The sequence below is a fragment of the Carassius gibelio genome, chromosome B3, assembly GCF_023724105.1.
Source record: "Carassius gibelio isolate Cgi1373 ecotype wild population from Czech Republic chromosome B3, carGib1.2-hapl.c, whole genome shotgun sequence".
Taxonomy (NCBI): Eukaryota; Metazoa; Chordata; class Actinopteri; order Cypriniformes; family Cyprinidae; genus Carassius; species Carassius gibelio.
This window is the reverse complement of record NC_068398.1, coordinates 27,532,646-27,549,769: the sequence shown is the minus strand read 5'-3', so window position 1 is coordinate 27,549,769 and position 17,124 is coordinate 27,532,646. Positions and strand designations below refer to the sequence as shown.

At 35.7% G+C, this 17,124-nt stretch overlaps 1 protein-coding gene across 1 annotated transcript; it reads right to left on the bottom strand.

Moving 5' to 3' along the window:
* Positions 1-92: 92 nt before the first annotated feature.
* si:dkey-225f5.4 (uncharacterized) lies at positions 93-9,989 on the bottom strand. The gene is made up of 3 exons (XM_052552988.1): positions 9,701-9,989; positions 3,283-3,445; positions 93-1,816 (listed from the first exon to the last, which is right to left on the bottom strand). The coding sequence occupies exons 1-3, from the start codon at positions 9,715-9,717 to the stop codon at positions 1,751-1,753; spliced, it is 246 nt and encodes an 81-aa protein (XP_052408948.1). The 5' UTR covers positions 9,718-9,989; the 3' UTR covers positions 93-1,750.
* Between the last annotated feature and the right edge of the window lie 7,135 nt (positions 9,990-17,124).

The following is a 17,124-nucleotide window of genomic DNA, read 5'->3' as shown; positions in this document are numbered from 1 at the left end:
ACTTTTGCATCTTGAATAAATGTTGGTTTATCTGTGTACTGGACATCATGTTTACACTTAAAGAAAGTACAGTAACATAGTAACTGAATGATAAAAAACTACATAAAGTACTATTTATAATATACTAGGTATACTAAAAAAGTTGCTTTTCTTTGTCAAGAGAGCACCGGGCAAAGTGTATCATTGCTGTCCCGGATTGTAAAGTTAAGGCTTTGTCCTCTAGTGGGAGCTGACATGTACCAAATATGGAAGGCAGGAAATGATGCCAATTCTTTCCCATAAGTTCTGACACTGAACAGGACTGGGAAGTAAACTAGTACATTATGTTCAAAAGTTCGGGATTAGTACAGTTTAATAACCGTAATACTTTTATCCAGCAAAAAGACATTTAAGTGATCAAATGTGACAAAAACAATAATGAAAAGATTAATAATAAATATAATTATTAATATAAACAATGTTCTTTGGAATTGAAAATGATCAGAAATAATCGGATCATAATCAGAAAATGAGCAAGTGAGGAAAAATGGTGGAGGGCTTGGGGCTCAATATCTACCTCATTCCTCAATACCTCAATGCAGAAAGAACTATGATTAATTAGCTATGCACGCAAATACTGATTAAAAGATAATACAAATTCTGTACAAGAGCTTTTAAGACAATTACTATATATACAAAACCAGATTTTAAGAGGGACAGAAGCAATAGTTTACTGAGGTGATTACGAAGTACTCAAAAGGTAAAAAGTCTTAATTTTCCCCACCGGACGTGGAATCTGATCTACAGAAACTGTTGTCAAAGCACATCACGTATCCCAGGCCCTACCTCATTCGGACACCAGAATAAGCAGCGAAAATGTGAAGTGTTCTCCACACACATGGACTCTGAGAGACACTGAGCACTCATAATCAGTTTCACAGCTGCCTATTGGCCAGATCCGATCAAAACTCACATCTTATTTGGCCAATGAGAGCCGCTCTGACTGTGCAGCGCCTGAGGGCAGATAACTGGTACAGAAAGTGGAGTCATGCTCTAAGTGCCAAGTGGAGTATCTCAGAACAACCATGGGAAGACAAAAAAATGAATGTGAATTTGACCTCGTTTCATAACAAGCTCGGGGGTGGCCAGAAGCCAGCATGATAGGAGCTTTTAGTGTCTGACATGAAACACTTCAAAAATGATTCTACAGAACTGTTGTGTAGTAAAAAAGAGGATTAAAATATACAGGTAGCAGAAGAACAAGCTGGATCTCCAGATACAGTCTAAATCGTTACCTAACCTGTTATGTCAGCCCATAGCATGCATATGGTGCTCTTCACAGGAAGTGCTGCCCTCTAGTGAGGAAAAAACAAGAGCTGACTGTAAATGTAAAAGAGGGAAGTGAAACATGCATGCCATTCTATATATTTTAGATTAATTTCATTTACCTTTTTGTTATATAATAGACACAGATATTGCATTTAAACTATACTGCTGAGAGATGTCATGTGACATGTCTGGCTTTACTTGGTGAACAATGCAGAGCTCTTTACTACTTGAAAACTGTCTCAAACGGAACTGCTGGCTCTCCCAATCTGTTGACACGAGTGAAGAGCAGTTTTACACAAATAATAATGATAATCTGACTCACAATTCAGAAATGTATGTACAGTGCAAATGGATTGTGTGTGATATATAGACTCTGACTCTGGATGTGACATACATGATGAAGTCTAACCGGAGGATCTGGCCTGGGGTACATCTTGTGATGTCATATGATCGGATTGGAGGAGAGAAACTCAAGCCACTCTGTCAGAACAGGATGTTGCACTGGGGGCTGAAAACAGTGATTTATAAATGAACAAACTGAATTCAGAAAAGACAGAAAATAATGTTGCATCTGAGCTGGTAACATATTGACCTCCTATAGACGGTTTCAACGGCATCAACATAAACAAACGTTAATGCGCGTGAGCGCTTTTGTGGACCTAACTTAACTTCCGGTAGACTCCAAATAGAATCAATAACAAAAGCCAAGTCCCTCTAGAGTAGATATTTTTTGATAACAAACAAAATCTGTTTTTAGTGTGGATCAGGCGGACTTAATGAAAATGCTAATTCATTCTTTGCCAGCAGGAGATGTTTAAAGCATAGACATAAAGTGCGAGAAATAGAGGTTTCCCCAGTAACAGCTGTAAACGAAGCAGAGCTACGCTCACACGCTGCTTTATCAGGCATATAACATGCAAGTCTTCCTTCAGAAATACAGCGATATAAAAACACCCGTACTTCGTTTTGATATTTAAACAAATGTAAGGAATTATTATTATTAAACGTGCAGTACGTTACGTAACGTTACTCATGTTTATTTAACGAAGCCTTTTTGAAAATCGATCAGTTTTAAAATTGTGGTGAGTCTCCAAAAATAAATAAATGTATGGGAAACACATCCCGCAGCACAGCCACCTGAGCCCAACTTCAGTCTACTCATCACCTTGCCTTTAACTGCGTTTGTAGATGTCACCGCAGCCAGACCGATATACACAACACAGACCGGAAGTTAACTTAGGTCCAGGCGCGTGCGCCCGATGAAACGGTCTATAAGAGGAAATATTCCAGTTACTTGGCTTGGGAACATTTTCAGAAAATGCTGGGTCTCAATTCAGCATGGCAATCTCTCAACTCCACTTACTTCACACACAAAAAGACCCCATCTAATAAACATGCATTAAAATGCAACTTAAACATTCAATGAAAGAAATGCAGATCCTCTGCGAGGAGCAAATATTTATTTTGATATTTTTCGGAGAGAGTTCATTGCAAAAATAATACAATTGTTATGATATCATAGTAAAGCAATAAAAAATATCTATATCAAAAATAATTATAATAAAAATAAAGAAATGACTGAAATTCATAAAAAGTTAATATTAAATAGTAGCATAATTTTATACAACTAAATTACTAAATATACTGTAACAGTAAATAAAAAATAAAAAGACTTATAACAAGGCAAGTTTAGTTCATAATGTAAAATGTCATTAGGGGCAGCTCCCCAAAAGCATATTGATATCTATGAATTTATAATTCCCGATATATATATATATATATATATATATATATATATATATATATATATATATATATATATATATATATATATATAAAAACATGAAAACAAAGAATATAATTTATAAGACTTTGAAAAAAATCAGCAAAAAATTGGATGCCTGTATATTTTGATGCTTTGCGTCATGATTCGTAATGAAGTAATAGAAATGAAATCTATTCTCTCTTGCTCACCTGTAGATGGGTGATATCAAGCAGACTGCCGTCTTTCCTCACAGACAGGAGAGCAGCTCGGCCGTGTGATGGGTATCCCTCCTCAACCCTCAGGTGACATACGGTGGTCGCAGTCTTGAGAAAGATCAGAAGCTTTTCAGCAGGACACCAATCAATCGCAAACCTGTTGAAACAAACCAAAAATTGTATATGAGATACAGGGAGAACATTTCTTCATAGTGTAAAACAAGTTTCCCATTTCTGCTGTAAAGAACATATTGTTGAGATCCAGTGCTGTTAACTTAAATTTCTATTCTACTTCTAAATAAGAACATTTTTCAGCAACTGAGATCCAATAAAAAAAAAGCACCAACTTCAAAATCATCCGACATTGTTTTTACTTTTTTTTTTAAAAGAGCATTTAACTTTCTTTGCATGTTTTCTTTGTAAACACTGGGTCATTACTTCCGCCGACGTCAAACGTGTGAGATTAAGTAATGCATTAGGTCGAGCTAGCTCAAGATGAGCATTAGTGGTTAAAAAATATATATATTTTTTTTAATTATATGCACACTACCATTCAAAAGTTTTTAAAATATCACATAGTAATAATTGTTCAAATTGATAATGTCTTTCTTGATTGTTGATTTAAAAATGTGTATTTTTTTATAATAAAATAATGGCTTTTAATGGCTAAACATGTTTTAAGTTATGTAGCATGAATAGTGCTTTAGATAATGTTTATTTGAATTCTCATCCCATTTAATTCAGCATTACAAATGATAGTCTCATCTTAATGAGAGCGTGTGTACATGTACAAAATATGATTTACAATTGTATCATTATTGGCATTTTTCCACTACACAGTACCAGCGTGCCTGGACTCGCCTCTGTTTGGTTTTCAACTGTGTAAAAGTTGTACCGGTACCTGCTTCCAGGTACTTTCTTTCGTATCACCTCCGGCGAGGTTCTGAGCGAGCTAAGGCGATACTAAAATGTGACGTGACACAAAATGCAGACTGCTGATTGGTCAGAGAGAATCAGAATCGTAACCATAGACAGTAAAAGAAATGGACACAGCGACCCCATTGAAACTCAATTGAGACAAATTAACTAGCGTTTTTTAGCACTTCCGTTTCTGACGCGCAGACTCAAACGAAGCTTGACGACATCAGCAACCTGTCTGCCAGATGTAAATCTTCTAAGTAGCTGTGCGTGCAAACTGCCATCGTTAATCTTGCAGAGACGGCGAGCTTGAGCGGGGAGTTCTTTGTCGTGAGTGAGCAGGAGTAAGTATTCTGATTAATTATTTTGTATAGTATTTTAAAATGTAACGCCAGTACGCCATATTAAGTTAATTGCATGCGAGCTTCTCCTCCTGTCTGTACGGTAATGCGACAGAGAGCCGAGTGGTCATGACGCAATCGTTAGCCTATTTTTTACAAAAACTGTTTATACGGGGCCATAATGTAACATAGAAGGTAATGGAGCCCTTTATACATTGTCGTGTATCTTTAGAAATAAATAATGGACAAACAGAGTCTTTAAACGCCTCAGATGTAAAGTTATTCGCTGTCAAAGTGACGCCAAAATGAATGGGAGTCAATGGGAATGCTAACGCAAGTGAAGTTCTGCTAAAAGATGGCAGCCCCCAGCCGACTTCAACTTCCGATCGAGTTCCTTGCCCCTTGATCGTAACTATTCACTGCATCAACATTACACGCGCCAGACGTGGACACAGCGACCCCATTGGATTCAACGGAGATAAGTGAAGTCAATTAGAAGCACGCACTTCCTGGGGGTCGGGCGTACTGCGCAGAATCAAACTGAGCTTCGTGACGTAGATGTCACAACAATTGTAAGTCTTCTAATTGCTGTGTCAATAGAAATCTGAATCACCCACCGAATCTTGCAGACGTTGTTGAATAATTTTGTCCCGTGTCTTTTAAGGACTCTCTATGGGCTTCCCCCTTGGCTTCATGTCTCCACGTCCCCCTGATTGCCTCATACTCATAGACAGTAAAAGATTGCCTGCGAGCTTTTCCTCCTGTCCATACTGTAATTTCTCCTCTGTGCGACAGAGAGTCGCAGGTTATGACACAATCGTTAGCCTATTTTTACAAAAACTGCTTCTATGGGGCCATAACATAAGATATAAGGTAATGGGGCCTTTTATACATTTTCGTGTTTCTTTAGAAATAATTAATGGACAAATGGAGTCTTTAAACGCCTCAGATGTAAAGTTATTCGCTGTCAAAGTGATGCCAAAATGAATGGGAGTCAATGGAATGCTAACAGCAGGTTGGGGTCCGCTAGCCAATGGCGGCGCCCAGGGATGCTTCAATAAAATATGAAGCCCTGCCCCCCTGTGTGCGGGTAGCGGGTGTGTGTTGCGTTGAAGAATACATCACGGCAGTTTCCTGCAGCGACAGTGTTGCCAGATTGTATCGTATCGTACCAGAAGTTCAAAATTATCGTATTTAGAAGAAAATTATCATACACGAGTCGAAAGAGTTATTTATCCATTTTAAACCAACTACATTTTGACACGACCATTTTTCCAGTGTAGGCGGAATTTAGCTGTTGCGGCGTGGTGCAGTAAACTTGCTGTCATGGACCACAACTAGTGCTCGTTGCCTTTAAAGCAGGGAACTCTCCTGCATTCTTAACACACCCACAGGTGCACACGGACGCATTTAAAAAGTGTCTGTAATGAGACGTGTTCGTGTATGAGTAAAGAAGCCATATGACTGCAACAACCATCATTTACATTTCCATAAAATTCTGAAATTATCGTACATTAATGGATTTTTTTCATTATTGATCGTACATCGTACAGATGTAAAAATTATCGAGCAACATGCGTATAAAAACGGATCTGTATTGGGAAAAACGACCCAACGGAATGGACAAAGGTGTCATTTCCCGACATTTTCTGTTACCTGACGTGCATTTTAAATGCAGCCGACAGAAAATCCTGCCGCAGAATAGAGCGCGATTCACATAGTTTTCCATTAAATCAAATTATATTTGTCGCAAATCTGTACATAATGACTTCACCCTAGGCTATAAATGATGTATTGTGCTCTTTCTGTGGCTCTAATGCAGTCTGTTTACTTTATCTATCTTTTTTTTTTAAACACCGAACTTCAAACTTAATTATGCCAGATTGTTCATTCTTGAAGCATACTTATGTCCGTTTGATGATTAAACAAACAGTTTTAGACCACAGCTTGAACTGAACCTGATGCTCCTGGGTGTGTCTTCTCTAGCCCATTGCCCATTGTGTGATTTATATATATATATATATATATATATATATATATATAATTATTATTTTGATTAGATAATCATGCAGTGTTCTAAAACAGAAGAAATTAAAGTGTGATAGTACACATACGGTCTCCATAACCTATGTATGTCATTTTAATGTTATGACTGATGAATTAAATGGTAATACTAAACAGTTAGAGTCAATTTGTAATATTAATGAAAGCTGTAGACGTATTGATACTAGTGTGTTCATTTCAACATGTACTGTCTATTACTATTACTAATAAGCTACATTTTTTTTAAGTTTCTTTATTTAAAGAATTGTTTATGAACAAATCAGTATGTACTTTAGTATAAATGATTTAAATTCTGTTTATCAGCATGCATATAGGAAGGATCATTCTACAACAACAGCGTTGGCTCAGATAACTGATGACTGGATAAAAGATGAAAGAAAATAAAAAGATTGTTGGAACCGTATTGTTAGATCGTAGTTCTGCTTTTGATTGATCATGAAATTTTGTTGGAAAAGTTAATATGTTATGGTTTCGAAAAATCTGCTATTGAATGGATTAAAAGTTATCTTGCCAACAGGGAATTTACTTCAACGTTTAATTGGAGTAATTCTGATATACAGACTCTAGATTGTGGTGTGCCACAAGGGAGTTGCCTTGGGCCACTTTTATTTTCTATCGTTACAAATGATCTGCCTTTTGTTTTAGAGAATTCCACCATGGCTCTATATGCAGACGATTCTACAATTTATACGTCCGCGCAAACCCTTGTTGAACTTAATACAATTTTACAAGTTGAACTGAAACTAATTGAAAATTGGATTAGGGATAATAAAATGGTGATTAATGCAGGGAAAAGTAAATGTATGGTGTTGGGATCCAAGTATTTGTTAAAAGATCTGCATGTGTTGAGTCTGACTGTGGGGGGTATTGTGATAGAACAGGTTACTGAGGTAAAGCTACTCGGTGTGACTGTTGGCAGTTTGTTAAATTGGAATAGTCATATAAATCAAATATTATTGAAAATGGGCAGGAGTCTGGCAGTTGTTAAGCATTTTAAAAAATGTATTCCAAATCGAGTGATGAAAATAATAGTAGAATCATTAGTTTTATCACATTTGGATTATTGTTCTATTATTTGGTCAAGTACAACTGAAATGAATTTAAGAAAATTGCAAGTTGCTCAAAATAAAGCAGCTCGGGTAGTTTTAAGTTTCAGGACTAGAATTGAATACTACGTTAGTTTGGCTAAGTGTAAAAAGTAGGATTTATTATTCTATTGTTAACTTGCAAAAACTTACAAAAATGCCAGAAATACTATATAGCAGACTGTCTTTTTTTAGTGAACAGAGAGATTTTTTTCAGTCAATAGAGAGTCGCTTTTTGTTACCTCCGTGTCGAACTAACCTTATGCAAAGGACAGTGCTGTATAGAGCAATGGTGGTATGGAATTCTCTTCCACAGTTTTTGATTTTGGGAATGAATGCAATGACTTTTCGTAAAAGATTAAGACTTTATTTATTTACATTAGAATGATTGTTATTATTTATATTTGTTGCTTTTTTTATATGAATGGTTGAAGAGAGGGAAAAGATTGTGAAAATTATGAACCCTATAGTAGTATAGCTGTAACTGTGCACTGTGATAATGAATAATGTAGAGCTGTTGTTTTATTGTTTTATTTTTAATAGTTGTATTGTTATGTATGAATGTGTGCTCTCCATTTTTGTCTGTATAATGTATCGTTTTATTTTTAGGGCTGTCAAATGATTAAAAATTTTAATCAAATTAATCAGAATTTTCAGTGGATTAATCATTATTTGCAATTACACCTGAATCCTAACCATTTTTTTTTCAAAAGATAAATAACAGGACACAGATACATAATTTTCATGTATTGTTTCATCATGTGGTTCTTTTTTTCTGAATTTCAAAAGTTTAACATTTACTTAGATCAAATTTACCTGAGCACTATATCAAACCATGCCATTTAACTACAGATAGTGTAAGAGTTTTAGGTGAACCAGTGGTTAAATATAGCCACATATCTATGAAATTATGGATAGAGAAACTCGAAAGAATGAACTCAGAAACACAAACATGCGCCACAATCACATAAGCAGCACTCTGGGCACTCTTGTTTTTGGGAGGTGTTCATTTGCTCTGCCACAATACTTTAGGATCGATATTTTCACGTTCTGAAGGCTTCAAGTGCCAGTAAAACCAAGTAAAAATGCATATGCTTTTCCAAACAGCTGTAATTTTCGCTGCATTGCATGTAGGCGTTTTGCGCATGCGCAGTGTGAAACACAGGACGCTATAACACAGCGATCCTCAAATCTGGCTCGCGAGATCCACTTTCCTGCGAAGTTTAGCTCTAACCCTAATCAAACACGCATGAGTTTGCTAATCAGTGTCTTTAGGATCACTAGCAAATCACAGGCAGGTGTGTTTAATTGGAGTCTGCGCTAAACTCTGCAGGAAACTGCTATAACAGGAAGAAGAAGCTCCAGCGTATCAACTACCAAAGTCGTCTCTGTTTATCGAGCTTGGCATGAATGTATTTGAGAGTAACTGGGGTAAAACCTTAAGCTTCCTCGGTGTTTTCGTCGTGGCGCTCGCCGCTGTTTTTTACTATCTTGAGAATTCAGAGATCGACGAGACCCTTCCTGACCTGAATAATTTGTCACATTGCGCATGCGTGAAATGTGTTAAAAAATTTTACGTAATTAACGACAAACAACTAATTAACGCCGTTAACGTGCTATTTTTGACAGCCCTATTTATTTTATAAGAATTTTTTTTTTTTTTAAGTCTATAGACCCAGGAAGAATAGCTACTGTTTCTTTCAGCAGCTAATGGGGATCTTAATAAACTAAACTAAACTAAACATTAGTAAACTATGAAATAACCTAATTATCAATATAATAATTTATATAAATATGTTTATTTATTTACAATGTGTGGTTCAGTACTGCTTCTGTTTTGTTTTTTTAAAGTAAAGCACTGTTTTAGTTTCCGTTTAGTAATCATTTTAAAAACTGTCGGTTGATTAATGGGTATCAGCTAGTGTGGTCCATCCTAGCTATCAGAATCTGTAAAATCTGTCGACCTCTAATCTCTACAGGGAAATATATGCTGAGACACAGTACCTGAAGACGAAATTCATCACTGGTTGTCATGGTGATGGAGACACGCAGGGGCTCAAGTGATCTTTGAGCAGCACGAGGCAAGAGCTCAAGGCACAGCTCAGAGGAACTGACTGACAGCAGCCTGTACGCCATGTTTCTGTGAGTCACGCTGACCAAGGTCTGCAGCCTGAGAGTCAGAGAAAACAAGAGGAAGAAAAGGAGTTTATGCTGTTTAAATCTGTTCGCAGCAAAAACTTATACATATTAAATCTTCAGTGTAATCAGTCACAGCAACTACACAGTATGTTCAATAAATTGTATTGTTGTTGCGGATGCGAAAAAAAAAAAACAACCTCTCTAAAACATCAAAATAATGTGATTTATTATTATGTGAATTATTTAAAGAGTGCAAGCCAATGTTAAAACAAATGTAGCCTGTTCCTCGTTTTAATCCACGTTTAGTCAGTATGGCTTCTAAACTGACTAAAATCTATTTCCCAAGGCTTATTGAGCAGCTGATCCACTGACTCCAGACCTGTCAGGAGCTGGATCATGTCGACCAGCACACACAGCTGCCTGAATACATGCTTCTGTTTTCTCCTGCAGTCCTACACAAACGAACATCATTAAAGGGCATCAATATCCCTTTAATGTATACATCTGTTTAATGTAAAACACTTTAAAACACCATAGTACTATGGTTATTGTTGCCACAATAAAACCATGGCAATTGGGTATTAACCACCAGTGTCATCAAAAGTAATACTATTTTAAAAGTAAATAAAATAAATGAAAAACGATATCAGAGAAGATTCTAAATGGTTCTAGCATCATTTGAGGGAAACCCTCAAATTTATTGTTGAATAATAAAGCATTTTTGAAAGTTAGTTATTGGCATAAACTGCAGCTTAGCACAAAAAACCCCACAAACTTAACATCAGATAAGGAGCCATCATTTCTCCCTCTCCCGTTTCCTGCAGCTCGGTGGTGTTGCATGATTTCAGAAAGGAAGGGTCAGTCCTTTCCAGAAGACTGAAATCAGAGAAAACTGTTTAGTGGTTATTTATTCAATCGTATTTGTCCATATTTTTCTGTAGCTGGGCCAAGCCTCTGGAACAAGCTACCTGTTGATATACGTACAATCACTGACCTGGGCCTCTTTAAGGCTAAGCTTAAGACTTATTTATTTAGACTGGTTTTTAATTTATATTAGTTGTTGTGGCATTTTGTGTTTTCTTTGTGGCATATTTTTTGTTTTGTGGCATTTTTTTTTTTATATATATATATTTTGTATTGTTGTCTTTATGTGTGTGTATATATATATATATATATATATATATATATATATATATATATATACATTTTTTTTGTATATTGTGTGTTGTAAAGGGCTGTACAAATAAAGGTTGATTGATTGATTGATATTTCATGTGCTTAAAAACAAGGACCATAGCTAAACATATTAGAGACTTTCAGTATGTTGGGTCATTTTATTTAATACTGTGATGTAAATCAATAAGTTGATTACAAAGGAAAGATATATTTCTTAAAAAAAACAAATATATATATATATATATATATATATAAAATATAATAACAGTTATATATACAGTTATAACAGTTATATATATATATATATATATATATATATATATATATATATATATATATATATATATATATATATAAAATTAATACAAAAACTTGCTTGTTTATATAATATCCAACTGCAGTTTATTTTGGGTGTTCACACTCACCTGCACGCCAGTATTTGTATTAAAATCTACAAAATATGAGGATGACATCAAAGATAAATGTCTTTAATTAACGTTATTTCATTAAAATGCCCTAGTGAAAACACATCGGTGGAGTATTTCAAATTAAGTCGTAGCATGTTGAATGTGTTAGCACGCTGCCACAAATAGGAAGATGAAAGTCATACAGAGTTAAGAGAACGGGTGTTTTGGGTGTAACACCAATCCCTAATGATTTAAAGATGCATCAGAGGGTTAATGTAAAGACGGTGGTGACTGAACACTGAGGTGGCCGTCTTTTTAACAGTAACTGTATTGATGGTAGTTTAGCGAAAACTACCGTTACAACCGTTACAATCAATTCAAAAAGTGTATTAATTCCGTATATGTCTTTATAATTTGATAGTCAATACCTCTGCCAATACTCACGCTTCAGTTCTCTCCGTCGCCATTTGTGTTTTGAAACTTACCGCCTAACGCTGATTTGTCAGGGTCAGACTCAGAACTCGCACGCCTACGTCACAGATGTGCACCAATCATCGATCTATGTATGAACCTTTAGATGTACATTTACATCTGAACAACCACACATTAGTGTATTTAAAATATACATTACATAAATACTTTTTTTAATTTGTAAACTATTTATACATAGTAGGCTACTAAATTCATATTTTAAATGATTAATATATAGTTTTTGCGTTGTGAGTTATTTTATTGTATACTTTTACAGGAAATACATTTTTTGAATGCTTACTTCAATGTTTACATCAAAAGCGTTCTCGTTTAATTTAAAGAGTAAAGTTGGCAGTCATTTAATAGCCTACGATTAACAGAATGAATCAAATGCACATACTTGTCGTGCACAAAAAAAAACCCGAAACAACAGTAAAAAGAAGTTAGTCTGCAATCCAAACAAATAAAAGCAACATAAATACAATACAAATAATAATAATAGCCTACTTGTGTATCATTCCTGGTGATGACTTTCAATAGCTATTTTTTATTAGTCTAATCTTCTTCCACGATTGAACCGAGAAGGAAGGTTTCGTTGATTCCTTAAATGTTTTTAATTTTTTTTTTTTAATCGTTTTCTAACGTCAATGCTTCTCGTTTTTCACGTTATAGGGGAGACCAGGCTGATCATAGGAACCGTCGACAGATATAGTATTTCTGCTACTTTTATACAAAAACAATGTGACACACAAAACAATACTTCAACTTAGATATTAAAATGCAATCAAAATGTCAGATTAATGATTTAACATTTAAATAATCTATTAATTTATGAGGTCATTTAAAATTATTCAATAAAAGTCACAACTTTCTCTGACCTGTATCATTATCTTGAGAACACTGGCCTCCCTTTTCTTTTTAAATATGCCTTCGTTGTAGTTCCACTGTGTTAAAATCTTTAAGAGGTGTATCTTAAACCAAAACACCAAACTCTTTTTTATAAAACACATTTGTGCAACTGGACTTTTGACTCAAAGCCTTGTATACAGTTTACATTTACAATATCTGCATTCAAATCATATTGAATATCTAGTGATTAAATTAAATGAAGAACAGTCAAGATAACATATGGCACACGGTAAATATAAAGCCTTTTAAATTAGGTAGAAAATCCAAACTAGATGTGCCTAAGCAGAGACAAACACAAGACGACACCGGTTTACTCATCTTTTATTGTCACATTCATATCTATGCTCTGTATTCTTTACAAGGAGTTCAAAACAACTGTGGATGAGAATCAATCAAAGTAAATCAGGCAGGCAGAGGCTGAAAGTCCTGGTGATGTCTGTGGCACCTGCTGTAAGAAGGGTGAAGGGATAAAGGTAGTCAGGTAGTCTCCTTCCGCTCTCATCCTCCTAAAATGTGCCCCATTTAATTCAACAGACCTTCACTCTCCTGTTGCATCATTACAGGTGAAATGAAACAATAAAAATGAAAACGATTTCAACATCATGCTGCTCTGTGTGGCCTGAAAAGATACTATTATGTTGCGGTTCACAGAGAAAGAGAGCGGGTTCTATTGCAAACATAAGAGATACAATCCTATGTCCTTTTTTAAAAAGCCATCAGAAATATAAATCAAATGAAGAATTTGTAAGTTAAAAATAAAGTCAGTTTAATAATAATGAAAAGGAGAAAAAAAAAGAGATTGGATAGTGAAACATGTTTATCTCCCCTCCCACATTCCCATTTATTCCATTTCCGAATTCATCCAAAACAACTTCAAGCACAACTGAAGAAAAATCATCTTTGGAAGTAAAAGACTCCTATGCACTACAAAGGAGTAAGGAGATGCTGCTACCCAGTTGCTTAAGTCATTTATTATTATAACTATTGATTCATTAAGCTTAACATTTTCAAAATTAACTTTGTGTCCTTTTTTTTTTTAGTTTTATGATCTGTTCTATCTGTTTGTCTTTATTCTAAGAGGTAGATCAACAAAAAAAGAAAAGGAAAAAATTTTAAACACATGGTTACATGAGTCGCGCCTTTCGATTCAGGCGGTGAAGTCATAAGATGGGACAACAGGTGGAGGACAGAATGTTAGTAGAAGCTCCGGACAGGTCGTGCCATTTTATTGCTGATTTAAATCTAGTTTCACCAAAGAAGAGAGAAGGTGAAACCATTTTCAAGATCGGCGAGAAAAGGGCTTCTAGACGGGGAGGGTTGTGTTAGGGTCAAGGCTGCATGGCATGGAGGTAGTGTGGTGCCATCGAAGTGGGAAAGGACACAGAGGAAATAGCGCAACAGGCACAGTTGTGTGTTTCATCTACGGAGGTATCGTTAGTCACTCTATGAATGCTGGCCTAGTTACGTTTGTGCCATTAGATTCAGAAAAATCGGGGTTTATGGTGCATCCAAGTCCTTCGGAGAAGTCTGTATTTATGAATAGGGAAGCCGTAATTACCACGTCACTTTAGTGGGTGCGAGAGGGCAATGTAGCTTTCTACAAAAAAATGATTTGTTTTTAAACTTCTATAAATCATCTTCACCTCAGTTGTGTTTTTCTTTATGTTTTTATCCAATTTCTAAATGTGCTGCAATAGTAATTGTACAATACTACTTTATTTTGTACATGCGATCTATTGCGGCAGCTATATATTCTTACAAACTAATATAATATATATATATATATATATATATATATATATATATATATATATATATATATATATATATATATATATATATATATATATATATATATATATATATATATATATATATTCTTATTCAAATACACACCCCCAACTTGAAAATTAAGGGCTTATATCAAAATGTGCCTAAAATGTATTCACCCTCAGGCCATCCAAGATGTAGTTTGTTTCTTTAACTGAACAGATTTGGAGGAATTTAGCATCACTTGCTCACCAATGGATCTCTGCAGTGAATGGGTGCCGTCAGAATGAGAGTTAAAAAGATCACGATAACAAGTCATCCATAAGGTAAAGCAATACAGTAGATAGAGGACTCATATTTGAAGCTATAAACATCTTAATGGTGGATTCTTACAAACACACAGCATTTCAAATCACATGCTGTTAACTGACGGACTACTGTGATGTTTGGACTCTAATTCTGACGGCACCCATTCACTACAGAGTATCCACTTGTGAGCAAGTAATGCTAGATTTCTCCAAATCTGTTCAGATGAAGAAAAACGTAAGCATGTTTAGCATGTTAATGTGCGGTCAACTCATAAATACAACCTTTCCGACCATGACTTGAATGCACCATAAGTCACAAAGAGAATTTAAGCTTAACTCTGCACGAACAGATCTTCACAGATTATTTAGCGTTCCTCGTCCCGTGCAAACCATCACACCACACCTCCGTTGCCCGTCCTGCCACCTCGCCCCGAAAGAGTCCCAGATCCAAGCCGGAGTAGTATTCTATCCAAACGTCTACTGAAATGAAGAGCTAAAAATAAATTAAAACTCAAAAGTAAAATGTAACATGCACTTACGCTCTCATCTGCTTGATTAAAACAATCTTATGGCTAAGTCTTGAGGTAGCGTTCCTAGTTATGTGAGGTTTGAGTCGTCATTTGTAGCACCCAAATGTTTTCCGTAAGGAGAGGCCAGAAACTAGCACGGTGAGATACAACAGTGGCATGCAACGTCGATATGATGATCAAACCCAACTAAGCTGAACTTCAGCCTGTGGTCTACATGTACATCTATGCACTGCAATGCAACTTTTCCAAGTGGACGCTTAACAGTCCGTGTGACAAACGACAGCCATTCGCTTGACTCGTCACAGAATTGCATATAGTAAGCAAACAACATACTATCTCTTTCCCAAAGCTCAAGTATGCTAAACTGTTCTACGGTTTGTTCAAGCCCTCGACCACTGACAATGTGTGGAGGACATCGAAATAAAAAAGAAGAGAAGAAAACACTTCCAAGTGCCAAACAGGAGGCCGCCTCGCAGTACTCAGGGAACCGTGTATCTATATGAGCACTGCATCCGTTCCTGACTGCGAACAGTCTTATTCAGTTCCCTTTTTTCTTGAGTACAAGAACAAAACGCAAAGCGAACCCCAGTTTGGCTCAGGTGTTACATGAAGAATTATTTATGTGTTAGTATTTTAAATGAACTAGTAGCAGTGTAAGAGGTGTCTGTGCATAAAGAATTCATATCGAGGAGAAACCTAGCTAGAATCCAAACTTAATGGAGAAAATTTGAGAGAAAAAAAAAAACAGGAAAACGCGACGAATGAGGAAAAATAAAACTTGCAAATAAATTCAATATCAAACGACTGAACTGAACAGAGAAAACGGTCACAAACGAGGCCAGCGTGAGAGAGGGCGTTCAACTCCAGAAATGAAAGGACACGTCTCTTTTGAATCGGATAATAACGCAAAACTAAAATGAGCAGATGTAGGTAGCGATTGGTGAAGGGGGTGAAAGGTGAGAACACGAGGGGGAAAAGAGGAAGAGGACTTTTGAAATCTTTACAAAATGTCCACCGAAACCAGGGTATCTCCTTCTCATCGCTTTTACCTTTCACCCGAAGAAGAATAATAATAAAAGAGACAAAATAACAAAAAATGCAATTACAATAATATATATACTATTTCTGTTGTTTTTTTGTTTTTTGCTTTTTTTTGTCACAACTATGTTAGTTCTTGGAGATCCGCTGTTATGTTAATATTTCTTGCTCACAAATTTTTTTGTCTTTTATTGATGAAACAGTTCACAACCAGATGTCATGTCCAAATAATGCTTGCTGTCAAAAAAATACAAATAAAAAGGTAAAAAGGCTGCTGCAGTCTGAACAGAGCAGAAGTGTGTGAGTGTGTCTTGACAGAAATCTATGGGCTTGAACAGTGTTGTGTCTCCACGAGTCATTGACAAGTTCAACCCTCAAGCAGAAAACAGAAGACTGCCCTCTAGTGTCAAAAAGGGAAGCGAAAAAAAAAAAAACATGAACATGCTAGCAAACCCTTTCGCCTGAACGGAGCCTGAAAAGGACGTGGTCTGGCAGTGTCCATGCATCTTTAACGGTTAAAAGTCTTTCCATCCATTATCCAATTTGTATTTTATAAAAAAAAAAAAAAAAAAAATACAAACAATTTTTTTATATACGGATGTTCCGGTGAACAAATTATTTACAGGTTTTAATTGGAAAGATGTGAATGTTTTTATTTAATTCTTTCACGTTCTATTTTT

Coding starts and splice junctions, on each gene's coding strand:
- si:dkey-225f5.4 (XM_052552988.1), bottom strand. Junction 1,817..3,282: donor TTGATATCACCCATCTACAG/GTGAGCAAGAGA, acceptor CACTGTTTTCAG/CCCCCAGTGCAACATCCTGT.